The following is an 18,926-nucleotide window of genomic DNA, read 5'->3' as shown; positions in this document are numbered from 1 at the left end:
ACCATCAAGATCTAACTTCTGAAAACAGTGTATCTTTTTCAGTGTAACTTCTGAAGCCCAATATATTTCTTAACTGGCTAAATAAGCAAACTTTCCCCTCGCAATTAGGAAATATAAATCCGAGGAATTATGCTTAATTCTAGTGTGATTTAGGAGGAAGGAGCCAGCCTCTGCCTAGGTTTGGTCAAGCATAAGAGTGGCAGTGTGAGCATATTCTGCTGTCTCCAGGAGTCCATTATTTATGTGGCAACTGGGTGACACCCGCAGGACACCCGCAGAGGGAAGGCCCAGCTCACCAGCTCTCAGTCCAGCAACTGAAAGAACACAACACAGAGTTCAAGCTCCACAAAACCAGCCTGGGCTACATCTGAAAACCACACCCTTGGTCCTAATTTGCTTACATTAGCTCTATGTTATTTTATAAAGTACTTTCACAAGATCTTATTTCATGATAACCTCTTAGGGACATATTCAAACCATTGCCTAGGAAGGAAAAAACATATTATTTGCCATATGCCTACAGATCCACAGGCTGGGTACTTCCATATATTATTTAAACTGCTCAGGTAATAGAGTGGGAAGATAAAGACCAAAGTTCATTACTCGTCAGGGAGTTTGCGTTACAGTATTCAGACATGGAACTCAAGGAGGAAGAAGACAAAGGTAACTAATGCTTTGTCAACCTGTAGCCGCCTCTAAGAGTGTTCAGCTATTCTCATTCCTTGAGTACTTCCCAATTAGACAGTACAAAACAGCAGTGCAGACTAATTCTGTAGCAAGTACTTTATTAATATTGCCCCTACCTAGATTCCAGCAAAAGGAAAGCAAGTATTTCAGAAAGCAATTACAGAGTTCTCCACAAAATTAACATTAATGCTGACCATCTTGTTGGGGCCCTAAGAAATCCAGTTTCACCTTGAAATGCTATATATTTCATTCTGATCTTCAATGGCAAAGAAGTAATCCTATTTCATTTCTTATTTCCTGATTTTAATGACTGAGCTGAAGAAACTGGATTTTGGGGGTGAGGATTTTCTTATTCGGTGCCTTTGGCCAAGGCTTCCCAACCTTTTTCCATAATCTGGCACATCTGTAACATGATACGGTTTGTGCATTTGTGTGTGGCTGCAAGTAACCAGCCAATAATGGCTTCCCTGAGGGGAGTGAGTTCTCAGCACTTGGAATGCCAAGTACCTCCCAGCTATATGCTTTGCTGCCAACTTGTGTTAAAAGCTGCAGGGCCACCTGGGCAGATGGCTCGAGCCAGGGCAGCATGAGCTCTGCTATAGCACCGGAAGTCAAAACTGGTTTTAAAAAACTTTTTTAGAGGATTAACAGTTTTTTCCATTTCTCCTAAATGTCCCAGTCTGATCAGTTCTGTAATGTGAGCCTTGTTTTCATGCCAAGTCAGAACTTGGATACTGTGGGTGCTCTGCATCTGTATGTTTACTTAGAGTGATGACAGGAATTAATACCTTCTAAAAATAGTGCTTCGAGTCTAACCTTTTCAAGTGCACTGAAGCTTCAACACACTTGACAATGATCATTTTGGACAGTCTAGAAGGATTCTTGAAAATCTAACTAAGATAATACCTTGACAAGAGAACACCCTCCACTGAGGTGCTTTTGTCGGTTAGTTTGAATTCTACCTACAGTGTGAAACCTGTAGCATCTCTCTACCCGAGGGCTAGATAAACACAACTTATTTCTCTTTAGTTCCTTTGGATTCTTCCTAGCTATGCTGATAATTCTCCAGGAAAAATATAAAGGTACTTGTATTTTTTCAAAATGCTAGTGCACCATTAGCCTAAGTGGTGACTGAAAATATGTAGTCTCATGGAAGGTATTTTTATGGCTATAAATCTGACACTAGCATGGCAACCTTTTCTACCTCAACTGTGCCAGCTCTGCTCTGAGAACACAACTACAACTCCCCTTTGGGTATGTGAAATGTGGCCATTAGACCTGGGTGAGTTCATTAGACAATAAAGATTCATAAGCGGAAAACCTAAAAGAGAATGAGGACACCCAATTATTTTGCTTTTAAGAATAAGAGTGTTATGGATAAGACCAGCTCAAATTTTAATAACAAGTTAAGAGCTCATTAAGTTTGGCTTTTTTGGGCTGCATTTTAATAAGCAAAAATGAAAACCCCTCACAAATCAGGTTTACTCTGTGGTCAATAGCCTAAAATTAAATTTTAATTTTTCTTGCTCACATGATCTTTTTTCCCACTGTTGTGACTTCTCTCAATTGAGCCTATGACAGAAAAACAATCAGTATTTCTCCTCAAGCCCCTACTTCACCCCGTAAAAAGCAAGAGAAAAAAAAATACATAGGTTAAAGCAGAATTGTATTCAACATTCACTGCGGTGTTACCAGGTGAAATTCATTCATTCCAGGAAACCATCACAGGGAAAAAGACAAGCAAGCTGATTTTCAGACTGTCTCACATCGACACTCCAAATTGTGCAGGGAGTGCCCACTGCTTTGTTAGCAATACTTAGCCAGGAACATTTCCTAAGGGTATGTGGTGCCTCATCTGACCCAGCAGTGCATGCCCGGGGCCCCGTCCCCAGGGCCAGCTCCAGCCCCAGCACACAGCTTTAGTTGGAGGTAGAGGTGCTGCTGTTATTTCCCAGGTGAGCAAGAAGCAGGTGAGTAGCAAGCACTCTCCTAAGACTGGCCTTTACTGTGTGGTGACAAGTTTCACAATCATGCTGATGATCCGGGATCCTCGAGGACATGTACACAGATCTATGCTCGGGTTTTTTATCTTATCCTGGAGGAGCTGGTCAAGTTCGCAGCGAAGTTCCTTTACTAATTCAGCCACCTAAAATGAAAGTCTCAATGTAAGCAGTGCTTGGACCAACAGGAGAGGAGAGGTTATTGAAGGAAATGCTTCAATTATGATTATCATTATTCTAGAATTTCAACTCCATTGCAGGGAAAAAAACTGAACACATTCTTATTCCGTAAGTTCACCTAAAATTTCTTGATGCCACTATAGGAACATTTACTCAATCTCAGCTCTGTAATATACTCAGGTGGGGTCCATTATAAAAAGGTTCCTCTAGCATATCTCATTTAAAGAAAAGATTAAATCTGGAAGAATGGTTTTTATGCAGTGCTCTCCATATTAAACCTTGGCTAACTTCTACAATTTGCTCCAAGAAGAGAAGCAGGAAAATGGAGAATTAAAAATGGCAGAATTAAAGAGATCCTCCAAAAACGTCTTCAGCTTTGGGGTACATTTTAGGCTTTGGTGGGGAGAAACAGCTGCACATTATGGCATTTTGCCATGCTTGTGGGGTAGTAGCCCTGCGGCCCGTTTCCCACCAGCTGCTGTGCTCCTCCCCCATTGTTCAGCAATGGTGCAGGTAGGACCCTGATCTCAATCAAGCAGGCTCATGCTATGAGCCCTGCTGGCATGGATGGTTCAGGTAATCCAGGCCTTTGGGTCCAGACATTTCTGTGGTCACAGGAACTGGTTTAGGAGACAAGGTTTGATGGAGCTTTTATGAAGGGTTCTGTCTCTCCTTCTGGACAGTATGCCACCCAGATGTGAGGCCAGGAGCTGCTGCAGCCATCTGACTCCCACAAGGTCAGGCAGATTTTGTTGTAGCTGAGCTACTGAATTAAACCAACCCTTCCTGGCCTTCTTGACCTGAACTGTCCAATCTGACAGCCACTAGTCACACGTGGCTAATCTAATAACCACATGAAATGTGGCCAGTCCATACTGAGATGTATTTCTGAAGACTTAGTATGAAAAAAGAATGTGAAATATTTCAATAAATTTTTAGATTGATTATATGTTGAAATTAAAACTTACTATATATATTAGGTTAAATAAAACATTTCACTTATTTCTTTCTATCTTTTTAATGTGGCTACTAGAAAAATTACATATGTGGCTAACATATTGGAATGTGCTACTTTAGACTTCATAGTTAAATACACTTTATAAGTTTACAGATAAATTCCCTTTAATGGTTGAGTTGGAATTTCTGCTTCTTGCAATGTAAGACATCTAACAGATGCAAATGTTAGCATGAATTTCTTAACCATATACTCCCCCTTGAATGTTTTCTACAGAGTCTCATACAGTGAATAATTGAGACCTGAGAATAAAAGAATTCAAATCCATTATCTTTTTTTTTTAATGGTAGAATTGGAATCAGGGTGATTTTTATTTGTTTTTGCTCATCTATTTTTTTCTGATTTTTCTTTGGTGAACATACATTATTTGTAATAACAATTAGGAAGTTCCAACCCCTCACTCATAGCTTCTATCCTGAATCTTTCACACCAACCCACCCTGGCTTCCATTCCCAGTGTGCGTGCTCTTACTAAGGCTCTACCTTGGCCTCAGGTCAGCCTCAGTCTTTCTTAGTGTCCTACTGAAGACCCAGCACTCATTCTTAATCAGCTTTGTTTTTCTTGGTCCCTGAAGGAATGTCCTATACTTCCTATTAGTAAAGCCCCTCAAGGCCTGAGCCTCTTTGGACAGACCTGTCTGTCACCCTTACCTGATGGGAAGCAGCTGCAAAACGGATCCAACCATCATCCAAGGAGACAACGAACTCTCCCCTCTGAAGCTGCACATTCACTTGGCCTCCTCCAAACAGGACCAGGGGATACACAGACACCACGCTGCAGTCTCGGATGAACACCCGACTGGTTTTGATCTTCTCATGGTACACCAGGTAGGGGCTGTCAAAATGTCTGACCTGAAACATAAGACCTCAGATGATGTCCTGGCAACATGAAGGGGGCTCCATCAGAGAGAGGTTCATGTCCATCGATGACGCCCTAATTTATCTCCAGCCTGTGCCTTTACCCCTGAGTTCCACACTTGTACAAGCAACTGCCTACTTGATGTCTCCACCTGGACACCTAATAAGCATCTCAAGCTTCTCATGTCCAAAAAGAATTCTTGTTTTTCCCCTTCTTACAGAGTTCACCATCTCAGAAGCCTCACAGCAGCAGGCTGGAGGAGGAATGAGAGCTGAGGAAGTGGGACCAGCAATCCAGGCCGTTCCCTTTTAAGGCATAGATTCAGCGATGTAATTACATCATGACTTCTTTAAATCAGCACTGCAAAGACATAACTTTATATTTGAAAGCAGGCTTGAGCATTTTTTTGTATGCAGTAGAATCTTCTTAAAATGGAAATAATCCAATTTCCAGTCCATTAATGCTTACACAACCTCCCCAAGTCAGTGGTGCTGCTGGAGAGAACAAGTGATAGAATGAGGTCTGGCTGCATTTAAGGGACTGTGCTTCCACCCTAGGACCTGCCATATGTGAATGTAAATACACCCCATCATTCTGACCTGATAGTTCACCGAAGAAGGGTGAATGTGTACGTATCCATCATTCTTGGTAACAAACTTCAACTCATCTGATTTGGGTGGCATTCTGACAGCTCCAGTACTGGTCTTCTGAAATTTCCCTTCCGGGCTTTTCACCTAAACCATAGGTGTTTGTAAAAATAGGTATGAAATACATCTATTTCCACTGTAGGAAGTATGCCTTGGCATGAAACCAGTCTTGTCTGAATGCCTTTGTTGTTTCTTCCCTCTCTCACTTACTTCCTTTGGAAAGTAGTAGAAGCACACTATTTTTTTCTTTCTTTTTTTTACTATCAAGAAGTGTGGCTGTGGGTGCAGAAGCTCCAGGTGAACATGCCACATACTACCCACTCAAGTGTAACTATCCTGGCAGTTCAGGTCTGCACTGGCCAGCAGGTGCAGAGGGCCTGCTGGCAACACCAGGCCAGGAATCTGCTGACTAGCAACCACAATCCCAGTCTCATGTTTCCAAACTAACTTATTTCCAAACAGTGGAAATGAGATTATACAAATACACAGATCATTTCATTTGAAAAAATAAAAGCTTATCTACACACACACGAGTTATATACACAGCAAAAATTACACGTTTTACTGTAGAAAATAATATATCACAAAAAAATAAAGATCTCTTGTACTCACATGACTGAAAAATAACTAGCATTATATTTGATAAATATTTTAGTTTCCTCTGCTAGATTTATGTTTATATATGGAAACAGAGAAACCATAAACATAATATAAATAAAAATATACACATGTATGGAACTAATATGACTGTTTTCTATAATTTACTTTTTTAACTTAATAGATTGAGAACATTTTCCCATGTTGTTAGATATTTTCCTAAAACATAATTCTCAGTGGCTATGTAGTACCTAGTTGTAAGGATCTATAGTAATTTAACTAATAAATTCCCTATTATTGGAATTTTAGACTACTTGCAACTACAAACAGTGCCAGAATGAACATTCTCCTAGCTATATCTTTATGCATATATGCAATTATATCTTAATAATAAATCCTTAGACATGAAACTGCTGTCTAGAAAGGGTATACCAATTTATATTCCCACTAGGAGTAACAGTTTCACTTTGAGGGAGCTTGTGATAGCAACAATATTATACTTTTAAAAAAATTTTGTTATTTTCACTTTAATCACCTGAAGTCCATAGTTTGCCTTAGGGTGCACTCTTGGCATTGTACATCTATGGGTTTGGACAAACGTATAATGACATGTATCTGTCACTATGGTATTATACAGAGTATTTCATCTTCTGTGTTCTGCATATTCACCCCTGAGATCCCTAATTTCTTTTGAACATCTCCATAGTTTTGCTCCAAATGATTTTTTAAAGTAAATTTCAGATGAAAAGGTATGCAAGTACTAAGCAGAAAATGTGCCACAAATTACTCAGCAGATGTCAACTGAGCATTTCACAAAAAGTTCAATGAGAAATGACTCAGTATGCTTGACAAATTCAAATTCTAAGTCTGACAAGGACTGGATGATTAAAACTCAGGTAGAAGTCCAATAGCACATTCAGGGAGGGTCTCCGGAAGGCTGGCCACAGGCAGTCCCGCGGCAAAGCACTGACTTGTTTGATTTTGTTCTTATTGAATTCTAGTACAGCATACGGGGCATAAGCAAAACTAGTAGAGTTAAGTTTCTATCTAACATATAAGGTCAGGTATGCAGAAGTTGACTGACAGACTCACATTTATGTCCATTTCAATTTCTGGAATGTCACATATCAAAAGAATTAAAGAGGCACCTCATTTTATACAATAATGGTGTTATCAAATGATATATCTAACCCAATGTGGGGAACTGAAGGAATTGGAAAGGTATAGTAAATTAAAAAGACTGTGTATGTGTGTGTGTACACGTATCTCTTTAAGATGATTAATGTGTATATCTTAACTTACATCTCTTGGCTATAAATCAAGTAAGTGGGAGATCCAGGAAAAATGTGTTGTTACCTGCACTACATTTGGATACAGAGCAGCACACAGCATTGCTGATATCAGCTTAGGGTTCTCAGCATTTGAGTTTGCCTATGAGAGAAATATAACATTAATCTTACAAAAATGTGGCTATTTCTGTCTGTGCCCTGGAATTTATAATTATATTTCATTTTATTTCTATCTTTTAGCAAAACAAAACAAAAAAACATCTAATTTCTATCTCTTTGCTAGAAAAATTCTAAGTAAAAAGTAAATCTACTGGGCCACATTCATATAGGACCCAATCCAAGAAGCCCATGATAATTCTTTCTAGATTTATGCAAAGCTGGTACAAGGCAATGTTCCTAAGGATCATTGGAAAAATTCTGTTCATGAGATGTTTAAAATCTCCACAAAGTTCTAACTGCACAGAACAGTGGCATCAGGTTTATCTTTAAGAATCCTATAGTTACACAAAAAACTATCCTTGGTTGGAAAAAGGCTAGTCTGATTTAAGAAGACATAATTGTAAAGTTCTTTCTACCTCTTATGAACTCATCAAGAACCAGGGTGAAATATAAAAACAAAAACAATAGTAACAGTTAACAGGGTTTTCTTGTAAAAGAAGAAAGCCCCTAACCAACCACTCACAGGACTCAAATGAATAATACCTACAAGTGTCCCTGAGTTAATATGCTATCCACGTGCTAATTAAAGAGAAAAAAGAACTAACTACATATTCTTCACCTCTTCTCCTGTGGCATCCAAGATACCATCTCCTCCTTGGGCCCTTTTCTCAATGTCCCTTGCTCTGAGTCCCTCCTTTACAAAGCCTATATCCGATAACAGTTCAGTAAATTGTCGTTTGAGACTGGCCATTTCCTGAAAAAAGTGGAAAAAAACATCTTTAAGCAGGGGCACCAACATATCAAAGGTAAATGCAGAGTCTTACAAAATGAATGAATACAAAAATGCATTACTTCAGTGGACAGTAATGTAGCTCACATGGGTTCATCAAACAGGTGTGAAGATTTCTTGTCATTTCCAAAAGGACAGTTTTCACTTACATAAACTGGCAGAGGGAGTGAAACAGTTACATAGAAATTCACAAATTTCAGAAACCCAAAGATCATTTATTTAACTCTGAATTACATGTTTAAAAACACTTTCATTGGATTTTGGGTAGGTCTGATTTTCTTGGAAATTCTTCTGACAGCAAAAAGTATAGCGTACTATGTTTGGAACCCCAATTCAAGGCGCTGTGATGCTGTCTAGTTTTGTCTCTGCATTTCTGCTCAGAGCCTCCTAGTTCTTTACCCGAGCCTAGAGTGGTGAGTGTTCTCTCTCAATGGGTACAGAACACCCCCCCTCAGAACTTTCCCTCTCTCTCTTACCTTGTGGTCTCACTGGCTCACATCTTTTCCTAGGCGAGGGACATTAGTAAGTGGTTTAGATTTAGACACCCCTTTTTGTAGCTCAGCACAAGTGTGAGAAAGAAAAGCACAAACCTCTTTCTCTTCTGGCCTCTGTTCAAATACAGGCTATCAGACAATAGAGGAGATAATGACAATCAAAGGAACTATTGATTCTATTTCAAGTTCTATTTCATGACAAGGTTTTAATTGGTTATCTTAATAAAAATAATAGTACAATCTAAGATGGAGTTCAGTGAAAAGAGGGAACTCTGTTTGATGGACCTCACAGATCACAACAAAATCTACATACATCCTAAAGGAAAATAATTTAGTAAAAAATGTAATTTAAAAGAAATATTTTATATCTAAAAAGCTTAATGACTTTAGGAAATATTTATCACTGTACTTTACATATAAAATACCCTTTAGACCAGTGGTTCTCAACGCTGGTTGCATATTAGAATCACTTGGTGAGGCCAACAACAATAGACAGATGCCCAGGCCACCCCTAGAGAGCCAGATGTAATTGTCTGGGGTGGAACCTGGCCATTTTTACTTATTTATTTTTTTAAGTTTCCTCAGGTGAATTTAATGTGCTACTAGTGTTGAAAATTATGGATTCTGATGTATTTGTAATAAAGCTAGAACCTTTGTCTTCTCAACATGTCTCACTGCAGTACATCTGAAGGCAGAGGGGAATGAAGACAAATACTGGGATGGTTTGAAGGTCTCTCACTTCATTTTAATTGCCAAGTTCATTCATTCACGCATTTGTTCAATGAATCTTCACTGAGTGTCAGCTGTGTGCTAAGCACTGTTCTAGGGACTGAGGATACAGTGTTGACCAAAACAGATAAATTCTCTACTCTGATGGAGCTTCTGAGATGGAGATAAATAAACGTCAAGTCATAGTAAGTAGTAAGAACATTAATTTTTTGTTCTACTCTAGAAAATCTCTTAACATCACAATAAAGTCCTTCTCCTTCTCCAGTCTCAAAAATATTTGAGCAAAACAGATTCTTTGCAAAGATGTGTACCATTATGCTGGCTTCTTACACCATTTTGAAGGGGGCCTAAAACTGTCAAAACAGAGGACAGAGCCCTATTATCACACAGAAGATCATAAACTTCCTCTTTCTCAAATACTGCTTATTGACATAGCACCTCTGATAGACATTAAGAAAAAATAACAAAGAAAATCTGGTTCACCATTCATTTTTTGGTTTTGGTGAGAGGGTGGTGATGGTCACAGACCTCTGAGGATCTGATGACAGCTATGATCCCTCTCCCCAGAATAATGCATGTATGTGTAAGCATATGCTTTTGGATACAAGTCCAGGGATTTGTGGATCTGGGTTAAGAATGCATGGAATAATTATTAAAAACCTGACTTCTAGTAAGCAGCAATCTTCAGAGTGACTATATTCCCCCACCCTCTACATAAGTAAAGGCAAATTCACTGAAAAGAGGAAAAATGGATCAGTTGAAAGGTTCAGCACAGAAGGCCTGATGTCATAGTACAGGTGTGTGTTTTACACAGCTGGTAAAGCCAAGCATATTCCAGAAATAACATTTTCAATGTCAAGGCAGGACAAGCAAGATAAAGTCACAACATTTTCTGGTGTGCTACTACAATAGAAAATGAATGAAAACGAATTGCTGCAGAAATGACTCACCTGAAGAACTCTTCCTGACAAGAAGTTTTGTCTGCAGTAATTATAACTTGCACGCATGCCTTCTCTCATACTTAGCTGCCATCCCTAAATTTTGAAGAAAATCAAAATAAACTTACTATTTTTAGTGCCAACTCTGGTAATAAACCTTAGCTATTAAGTTATATACTTACCTTATATGCTTGTAGAAGGGCCAGATAATCACTGTTTGCAAATGCAAATTCTAGCTTTTTCTGGTTAGCTTCCTCTTTTTTATCCCAGGGAGACACCTAAATGAGGAAAATCAGGTTTGAAAGACACATTTTATCTGAGGTTTCAAATGGCACTTTCCTATTGCTGAAGACAGGTGTCATGGGAAGTATTTTGTATGGAACAAAAAGTACTCGGTGTTCTTGCTGATTGAAGGCAATTATGATGGTCAACAATGAGCTAACAGTCTTAATTTGTCCTTAAGTCTGTCTGCCACCCAAAATAAGCTCTCTTGGGTCTTTTAGTTCCCAGTGTCAAGATGGGATCAAATACCCACTCATTCCAAAAGCTAGATCTAAAATCTGAAAATCTGTTAATGCTACGATATCTTTACTTTATGGATTCTTACTGATCTTTTAAAATTGAGTCTCCCCTTTTCTATACTCATAACTAATGTTTTCTTCCTATTTTTTATAAGTTTACAGGTCTTCCTTTCTCCTACAAATTTGTATGAGCTGAGAGGTTAATTTTCATTGCTTCCTCTTTCCCCAGCACACACATGTATGTAACTAAAGACAACAGCATGGGCTGGAGTAGCTCTTCATAGCCCTAAACCAACGCCCTAGTTGTAACACATTTTTTTATTAAGGCATCATTGATATACAATCTTATGAAGGTTTCACATGAGCAACATTGTAGTCACTACATTCATCCACATTATCAAGTCCACCTCCACCTCATTGAAGTCACTGTCCATCAGCGTAGTAAGATGCTATACAGTTGCTAGTTGTCTTCCCTGTGCTGTACTGCCTTCTCCATGACCCCCTACATTATGTGTGTTAATCATAATGCCCTTTAATCCCCTTCTACCTCCCTCCCCACCCAAGCTCCCACTCTCTCCCCTTTGGTAACTGCTACTTCTGTCTTGGAGTCTGTGAGTCTGCTGCTGTTTTGTTCCTTCAGTTTTTTCTTTGTTCTTATGCTTCACAAATGAGGGAAATCATCTGGTACTTGTCTTTCACTGCCTAGCTTATTTTACAAAGCATAATACCCTGTAGCTCCATACATGTTGTTGCAAATGGTAGGATTTGTGTTTTTCTTATGGCTGAGTAATATTTCACTGTATATATGTACAACCTCTCCTTTACCCATTCATCTATTGATGGACACTTTGGTTGCTTCAGTATCTTGGCTATTGTAAATAGTCAGAGATAAACATAAGGGTGCATATGTCTTTTTAAATTTGGGATCTGTTTTCTTTGGGTAAATTCCTAGCAGTGAAATTCCTGGGTCAAATGATATTTCTATTTTGAGTTTTTTGAGGAACCTCCAAATTGCTTTCCACAATGGTTGAACTAATTTACATTCCCACCAACAGTGTAGGAGGGTTCCCCTTTCTCCGCATCCCTACCAGCATTTGTTGTTCCTTGTCTTTTGGGTATTAGCCATCATAAGTGGTATAAAGTGATATCTCATTGTGTTTTTACTTTGCATTGCCCTGATAATTAGCAATGTGGAACACCTTTTCATGTACCTATTGGAGCCATCTGAATTTCTTCTTTGGAGAAGTGTCAGTTCAGATCTTCCACCCATTTTTTAATTGGGTTATTTGCTTTTCGGGCCTTGAGGCATGTGAGTTCTTTATATATTTTGGATCTTAACCCTTTATCAGATATGTCATTTCTGAATATATTCTCCCATACTGTAGGATGCCTTTTCATTCTACTGATGGTGTCCATTGCTATACTGAAGCTTTTTAGTTTGATGCAATCCCATTTGTTCATTTTTGTTGCTGTTTCCCTTGTCTGAGGAGATGTGTTCAGAAAAAAGTTGCTCATGTTTATATTCAAGGGATTTTTGCCTATGTTTTCTTCTAAGAGTTTTATGGTTACATGACTTACTTCCGTTCAGGTCTTTGATCCATTTCGAGTTTACTTTTCTGTATGGAGTTAGACAATAATCCAGTTTCATTCTCTTACATGTAGCTGTCCAGTTTTGCCAACATCAGCTGTGAAGAGGCTGTCATTTCCCTACTGTATATCCATGACTCCTTTGTCATACATTAATTGGCCATGTATGTAGGGGTTTATATCTGGAATCTCTATTCTGTTCCATTGATCTATGGATCTACTCTTGTGCAAAAATACCAGATTGTCTTGATTACTGTGGCTCTGCAGTAGAGCTCAAAGTCAGGGAGCATAATCTCCCCAACTTTATTCTTCTTTCTCAGGATTGCTTTGGCTGTTCAGGGTCTTTTGTGGTTCCATACGAATTTTAGAACTATTTGTTCCAGTTCGCTGAAGAATGCTGTTGGTGTTTTGATAGGATTGCATTGAATCTATAGATTGCTTTAGGCAGGATGGCCATTTTGACAATATTAATTCTTCCTATCCATGAGCAGAGGATGTATTTCCATTTATTGGTATCTTCTTTAATTTCTCTCATAAGTGTCTTGCAGTTTTTAAGTGTAAAGGTCTTTCACCTCTTCAATGAGGTTTATTCCTAGGTATTTCTTTTTGATGCAATTGTAAATGGAATTATTTTCCTGATTTCTTTCTGCTAGTTCATCATTAGTGTACATGAATGCAACTGGTTTCTGTGTATTAATTTTGTATCCTGCAACTTTGCTGAATACAGTTATTAGTTCTAGTAGTTTTGGGGTATATTCTTTAGGGTTTTTGGTGTACAATATCATATTATCTGCAAACAGTGACAGTTTAACTTCTTCCTTACCAGTCTGGATGCCTTTTATTTCTTTGTGTTGTCTGTCATGGCTGGGACCTCCAGTACTATGTTGAAAAGAAGTGGGGAGAGTGGGCATCCATGTTTTGTTACCAATCTTACAGGAAAAGCTTTCAGCTTTTCACTGTTAAGTAAATTGGCTGTAGGTTTGTTGTATATGGCCATAATTACGTTGAGGTATTTGCCCTCTACACCCATTTTGTTGAGAGCTTTTTAAATCATGAATGGATGTTGAATTTTGTGGAATGCCTTTTCCGCATCTATGGTGATAATCATGTGATTTTTGTCCTTCTTTATGTTGATGTGGTGTATGATGTTGATTTTTGGATACTGTACCATCCTTGCATTCCTGGAATAAATCCCACTTGATCATGATGGATGATCTTTTTGATGTATTTTTGAATTCTGTTTGCTAATATTTTGTTGACTATTTTCACATCTATGTTCATCAGGGATATTGTTCTATAATTTTCTTTTTTGTGGGGTCTTTGCCTGGTTTTGGTATTAGAGTGATTCCTCATAGAATGCGTTTGGAAGTGTTCCCTCCTCTTCTACTTTTTGGAAAACTTTAAGGAGGATGGATATTAGGATGACTCTAAATGTTTGAATGTTTGATAAAATTCAGTGGTGCAGCCATCTGGTCCACAGCTTTTGTTCTTAGGTAGTTTTTTGGTTACCAATGCAATTTCATTGCTTGTAATTGGTCTGTTCAGATTTTCTATTTCTTCCTGGGTCAGTCTTGGAAGGTTTTTTCTAGAAAGTTGTCCATTTCCTCTAGGTTATCCAATTTGTTAGCAGATAATTTTTTCATAGCATTCTCTAATAATTCTTTGTGTCCGAAGAATAATTTCTGTGGTGTCCAAAGTGATTTTTCCTTTCTCATTTCTGATTATGTTTATCTGTGTACACACTCTTTTTTTCTTGATGAGTACCTACAGGTTTATCTATACTGTTTATTTTCTTGAAGAACCAGTTCCTGGTTTCATTGATTCTTTCTATTGTTTAATTCCTCTCAATTTTATTTATTTCTGCACTGATCTTTATTATGTCCCTCCTTCTACTGACTTTGAGCCTCATTTGTTCTTGTTTTTCTAGTTTCATTAATTGTGAGTTCAAACTGTTTATTTGGGATTGTTCTTCTTTCTTGAGGTCAGCCTGTATTGCAATATACTATTTTCTTAGAAGTGCGCTCGCTGCATCCCACAGGTTTTGGGCTGTTGAGTTGTTATTTTCATTTGTCCCTATATATTGTTGATCTGTTTTTATTATTATTGTTATTCTGTTATCATTAATCTACAATTATATGAGCAATACTATGGTTACTAAACTCCCCTCATCATCAAGTCACCACCACATACTCCATTACAGTCACTATCCATCAGCGTAGTAAGATGCTATAGAATCACTACTTGTCTTCTCTGTGTTGTACTGCCTTCCCCATGCCCCCCACACACATTAGGTGTGTTGATCGTAATTTTTCCCCCTTGTCCCTCCCTTCCCACCCATCCTACTCAATCCCTTTCCCTTTGGTAACTGTTAGTCCATTCTTGGGTTCTGTGAGTCTGCTGCTGTTTTGCTCCTTCAGTTTTTTTCTTTGTTGTTATACTCCACAGATGAGTGAAATCATTTGATACTTGTCTTTTTCCGCCTGGCTTATTTCACTGAGCATAATACCCTCTAGCTCTATCCATGTTGTTGCAAATGGTAGAATTTGTTTTCTTCTTATGGCTGAATAATATTCCATTGTGTATATATACCACATCTTCTTTATCCATTCATCTACTGATGGATACATAGGTTGCTTCCATATCTTGGATATTGCAAATAGTGCCTCGATAAACATACGGGTGCACATGTCTTTTTCAAACTGGGCTGCCGCATTCTTAGGGTAAATTCCTAGGAGTGGAATTCCTGGGTCAAATGGTATTTCTATTTTTAGTTTTTTGAGGAACCTCCCTATTGCTTTCCACAATGGTTGAACTAATTTACATTCCCACCAACAGTGTAGGAGGGTTCCCCTTTCTCTACATCCTTGCCAACATTTGTTGTTGTTTGTCTTTTGGATGATGCCATCCTTATTGGTGTGAGGTGATATCTTATTGTGGTTTTAATTTCCATTTCTCTGATAATTAGCGATGTGGAGTATCTTTTCACGTGTCTGTTGGCCATCTGAATTTCTTCTTTGGAGAAGTGTCTGTTTGGATCTTGTGCCCATTTTTAAATTGGATTATTTGCTTTTTGTTTGTTGAGTGTGTGAGCTCTTTATATATTCTGGATGTCGACCCTTTATCAGATATGTCATTTATGAATATATTCTCCCATACTTTAGGATATCTTTTTGTTCTATTGATGGTGTCCTTTGCTGTACAGAAGCTTTTCAGCTTGATATAGTCCCACTTGTTCATTTTTGCTTTTGTTTCCCTTGCCCAGGGAGATATATTCATGAAGAAGTTGCTCATGTTTATGTCCAAGAGATTTTTGCTTATGTTTTTTCCTAAGAGTTTTATGGTTTCATGACTTACAGTCAGGGCTTTGATCCATTTTGAGTTTACTTTTGTTTATGGAGTTAGAGAATAATCCAGTTTCATTCTCTTACATGTAGCTGTCCAGTTTTGCCACAACAGCTGTGAAGAGACTGTCATTTCCCCCACTGTACTATATCCATGGCTCCTTTATCATATATTAATTGACCATATATGTTTGGGTGAATATCTGGACTCTCTATTCTGTTCCACTGGTCTATGGGTCTGTTCTTGTGCCAGTCCAAATTGTCTTGATTACTGTGGCTTTGTAGTAGAGCTTGAAGTTGGGAAGCAAGATCCCCCTGCTTTATTCTTCCTTCTCAGGATTGCTTTGGCTATTTGGAGCCTTTTGTAGTTCCATATGAATTTTAGAACTTTTTTTCCTGTTTGTTGAAGAATGCTGTTGGTATTTTGATAGGGATTGCATTGAATCTGTAGATTGCTTTAGGCAGGATGGCCATTTTGACGATATTAATTCTTCCTAGCCAAGAGCATGGGATGAGTTTCCATTTGTTGGTGTCCTCTTTAATTTCTCTTAAGAGTGTCTTGTAGTTTTCAGGGTATAGGTCTTTCACTTCTTTGGTTAGGTTTATTCCAAGGTATTTTATTCTTTTTGATGCAATTGTGAATGGAACTGTTTTCCTGATTTCTCTTTCTGTTAGTTCATCATTAGTGTATAGGAAAGCGACAGATTCCTGTGTATTAATTTTATATCCTGCAACTTTGCTGAATTCAGATATTAGATCTAGTAACTTGAGTGTGGAGTCTTTAGGGTTTTATGTACAATGTCATGTCATCTGCAAATAGTTATAGTTACAGTTTGACTCTACTTTACCAATCTGGATGCCTTGTATTTCTTTGTTTTGTCCAAATGCTGTGGCTAGGACCTCCAGTACTATGTTGAATAACAGTGGGGAGAGTGGGCATCCCTGTCTTGTTCCCAATGTTCAGTGAAAAGCTTTCAGCTTCTCGCTGTTAACTGTGATGGTGGCTGTGGGTTTGTCATATATGTCCTTTATTATGTTGAGGTAGTTGCCCTCTATACTCATTTTGTTGAGAGTTTTTATCATGAATGGATGTTGAATTTTGTCGAATGCTTTTTCAGCATCTATGGAGATGATCATGTGGTTTTTGTCCTTCTTTTTATTGATGTGGTGGTTGATGATGATGGAGTTTCGAATCTTGTGCTATCTTTGCATCCCTGAAATGAATCCCACTTGATCATGATGTATGATCCTCTTGATGTACTTTTGAATGTGGTTTGCTAATATTCTGTTGAGCATTTTTGCATCTATTTTCATCAGGGTTATTGGTCTTTAATTTTCTTTTTTTGTGGGGTCTTAGCCTGGTTTTGATATTAGAGTGATGGTGGCTTCATAGAATGAGTTTGGGAGTATTCCCACTTCTTCTATTTTTGGAAAACTTTAAGAAGAATGGGTATTATGTCTTCTCTATATGTCTGATAAAATTCAGTGGTGAATCCATGTGGCCCAGGGGTTTTCTTCTTGGGTAGTTTTTTGATTACCGATTCAGTTTTGTTGCTGGTAATTGGTCTGTTTAGATTTTCTGTTTCTTCCTTGGTCAGTCTTGGAAGGTTGTATTTTTCTAGGAAGTTGTCCATTTCTTCTACATTTTCCAGCTTGTTAGCATATAGATTTTCCTAGCATTCTCTAATAATTCTTTGTATTTCTGTGGGGTCTGTCATGATTTTTCCCTTCTCATTTCTGATTCTGTTTATGTATATAGATTATCTTTTTCTCTTAATAAGTCTGGCTAGAGGCTTATCTATTTTGTTTATTTTCTCAAAGAACCAGCTCTTGGTTTCACTGATTTTTTTCTATTGTTTTATCCTTCTCAATTTTATTTATTTCTTCTCTGATCTTATTATGTCCCTCCTGCTGACTTTGGACCTCATTTGTTCTTCTTTTTACAGTTTCAATAATTGTGACTTTAGACTATTTATTTGGGATTGTTCTTCCTTCTTTAAATAGGCCTGGATTGCTATATACTTTCCTCTTGGAACTGCCTTTACTGCATCCCACTGAAGTTGGGCCTTTGTGCTGTTGTTGTCATTTGTCTCCATATATTGCTTGATCTCTGTTTTAATTTGGTCATTGATCCATTGATTATTTAGGAGTATGTTGTTAGGCCTCCATGTGTTTGTGAGTCTTTTTGTTTACTTTGTACAATTTATTTCTAGTTTTATACTTTTGTGATCTGAGAAGTGGGTTGGTAGAATTTCAGTCTTTCTGAATTTACTGAGGGTTTTTTTGTGGCCTAGTATGTGGTCTATTCTGGAAAATGTTCCATGTGCACTTGAGAAGAAAGTGTGTCCTGCTGCTTTTGGGTGTAGAGTTCTGTAGATGCCTGTTAGGCCCATCTGTTCTAGTGTGTTGTTCAGTGCCTCTGTGTCCTTACTTATTTTCTGTCTTGTTGATCTGTCCTTTGGAGCGAGTGGTGTGTTGAAGTCTCCTAAAATGAATGCATTGCATTCTGTTTCCTCCTTTAATTCTGTTAGTATTTGTTTCACATATGTTGGTGCTCCTGTGTAGGGTGCCTTTATATTTATAATAGCTATATCCTCTTGCTGGACTGACCTCTTTATCATTATGTAATGTCCTTCTTTGTATCTTGTTCCTTTCTTTGTTTTGAAGTCTATTTTCTGTGATACAAGTACTGCAACACCTGCTTTTTTCTTCCTATTGTTGCATGAAATATCTTTTTCCATCCTTTCACTTTCAGTGTGTGTGTATCTTTGGGTTTGAGGTGAGTCTCTTGGAAGCAGCATATAGGTGGGTGTTGCTTTTTTATCCATTCTATTACTCTGTGTCTTTTGACTGGTGCATTCAGTCCATTTACATTTAGGGTGATTATCGAGACATGTATGTATTGTCATTGCAGGCTTTGGATTCGTGGTTACCAAGGTTCAAGGGTAGCTTCTTTTGCTATCTAACCATTTAACTTAACTCTCTTATTAAGCTATTATAAACACAATCTGATGATTCTTTATTTCTCTCCGTTCTTATTCTTCCTCCTCCATTCTTTATATGTTAGGTGTTGATTCTGTACTCTTGTGTTTCC

General features: G+C 38.0%; 1 protein-coding gene across 2 annotated transcripts in view; it reads right to left on the bottom strand.

Annotated features, from left to right (window-relative positions):
* Positions 1-764: 764 nt before the first annotated feature.
* DHX57 (DExH-box helicase 57) overlaps positions 765-18,926 on the bottom strand; it is an 85,579-nt gene continuing 67,417 nt past the window's right edge. For both annotated transcript variants that reach the window (XM_057497275.1, XM_057497274.1), the window contains exons 18-24: positions 10,566-10,661; positions 10,396-10,479; positions 8,052-8,186; positions 7,341-7,415; positions 5,340-5,474; positions 4,533-4,733; positions 765-2,833 (exon numbers count right to left, since the gene is read on the bottom strand). In XM_057497275.1, coding sequence (XP_057353258.1) covers positions 2,690-2,833; positions 4,533-4,733; positions 5,340-5,474; positions 7,341-7,415; positions 8,052-8,186; positions 10,396-10,479; positions 10,566-10,661 — 870 coding nt within the window. In that variant the 3' untranslated portion in view covers positions 765-2,689. The remainder of the gene's footprint in view (positions 2,834-4,532; positions 4,734-5,339; positions 5,475-7,340; positions 7,416-8,051; positions 8,187-10,395; positions 10,480-10,565; positions 10,662-18,926) is intronic.

Source organism: Manis pentadactyla, chromosome 2 (assembly GCF_030020395.1).
Source record: "Manis pentadactyla isolate mManPen7 chromosome 2, mManPen7.hap1, whole genome shotgun sequence".
Taxonomy (NCBI): Eukaryota; Metazoa; Chordata; class Mammalia; order Pholidota; family Manidae; genus Manis; species Manis pentadactyla.
The sequence above is the reverse complement of the archived record's forward strand: the minus strand, read 5'-3'. Positions and strand labels throughout refer to the sequence as shown.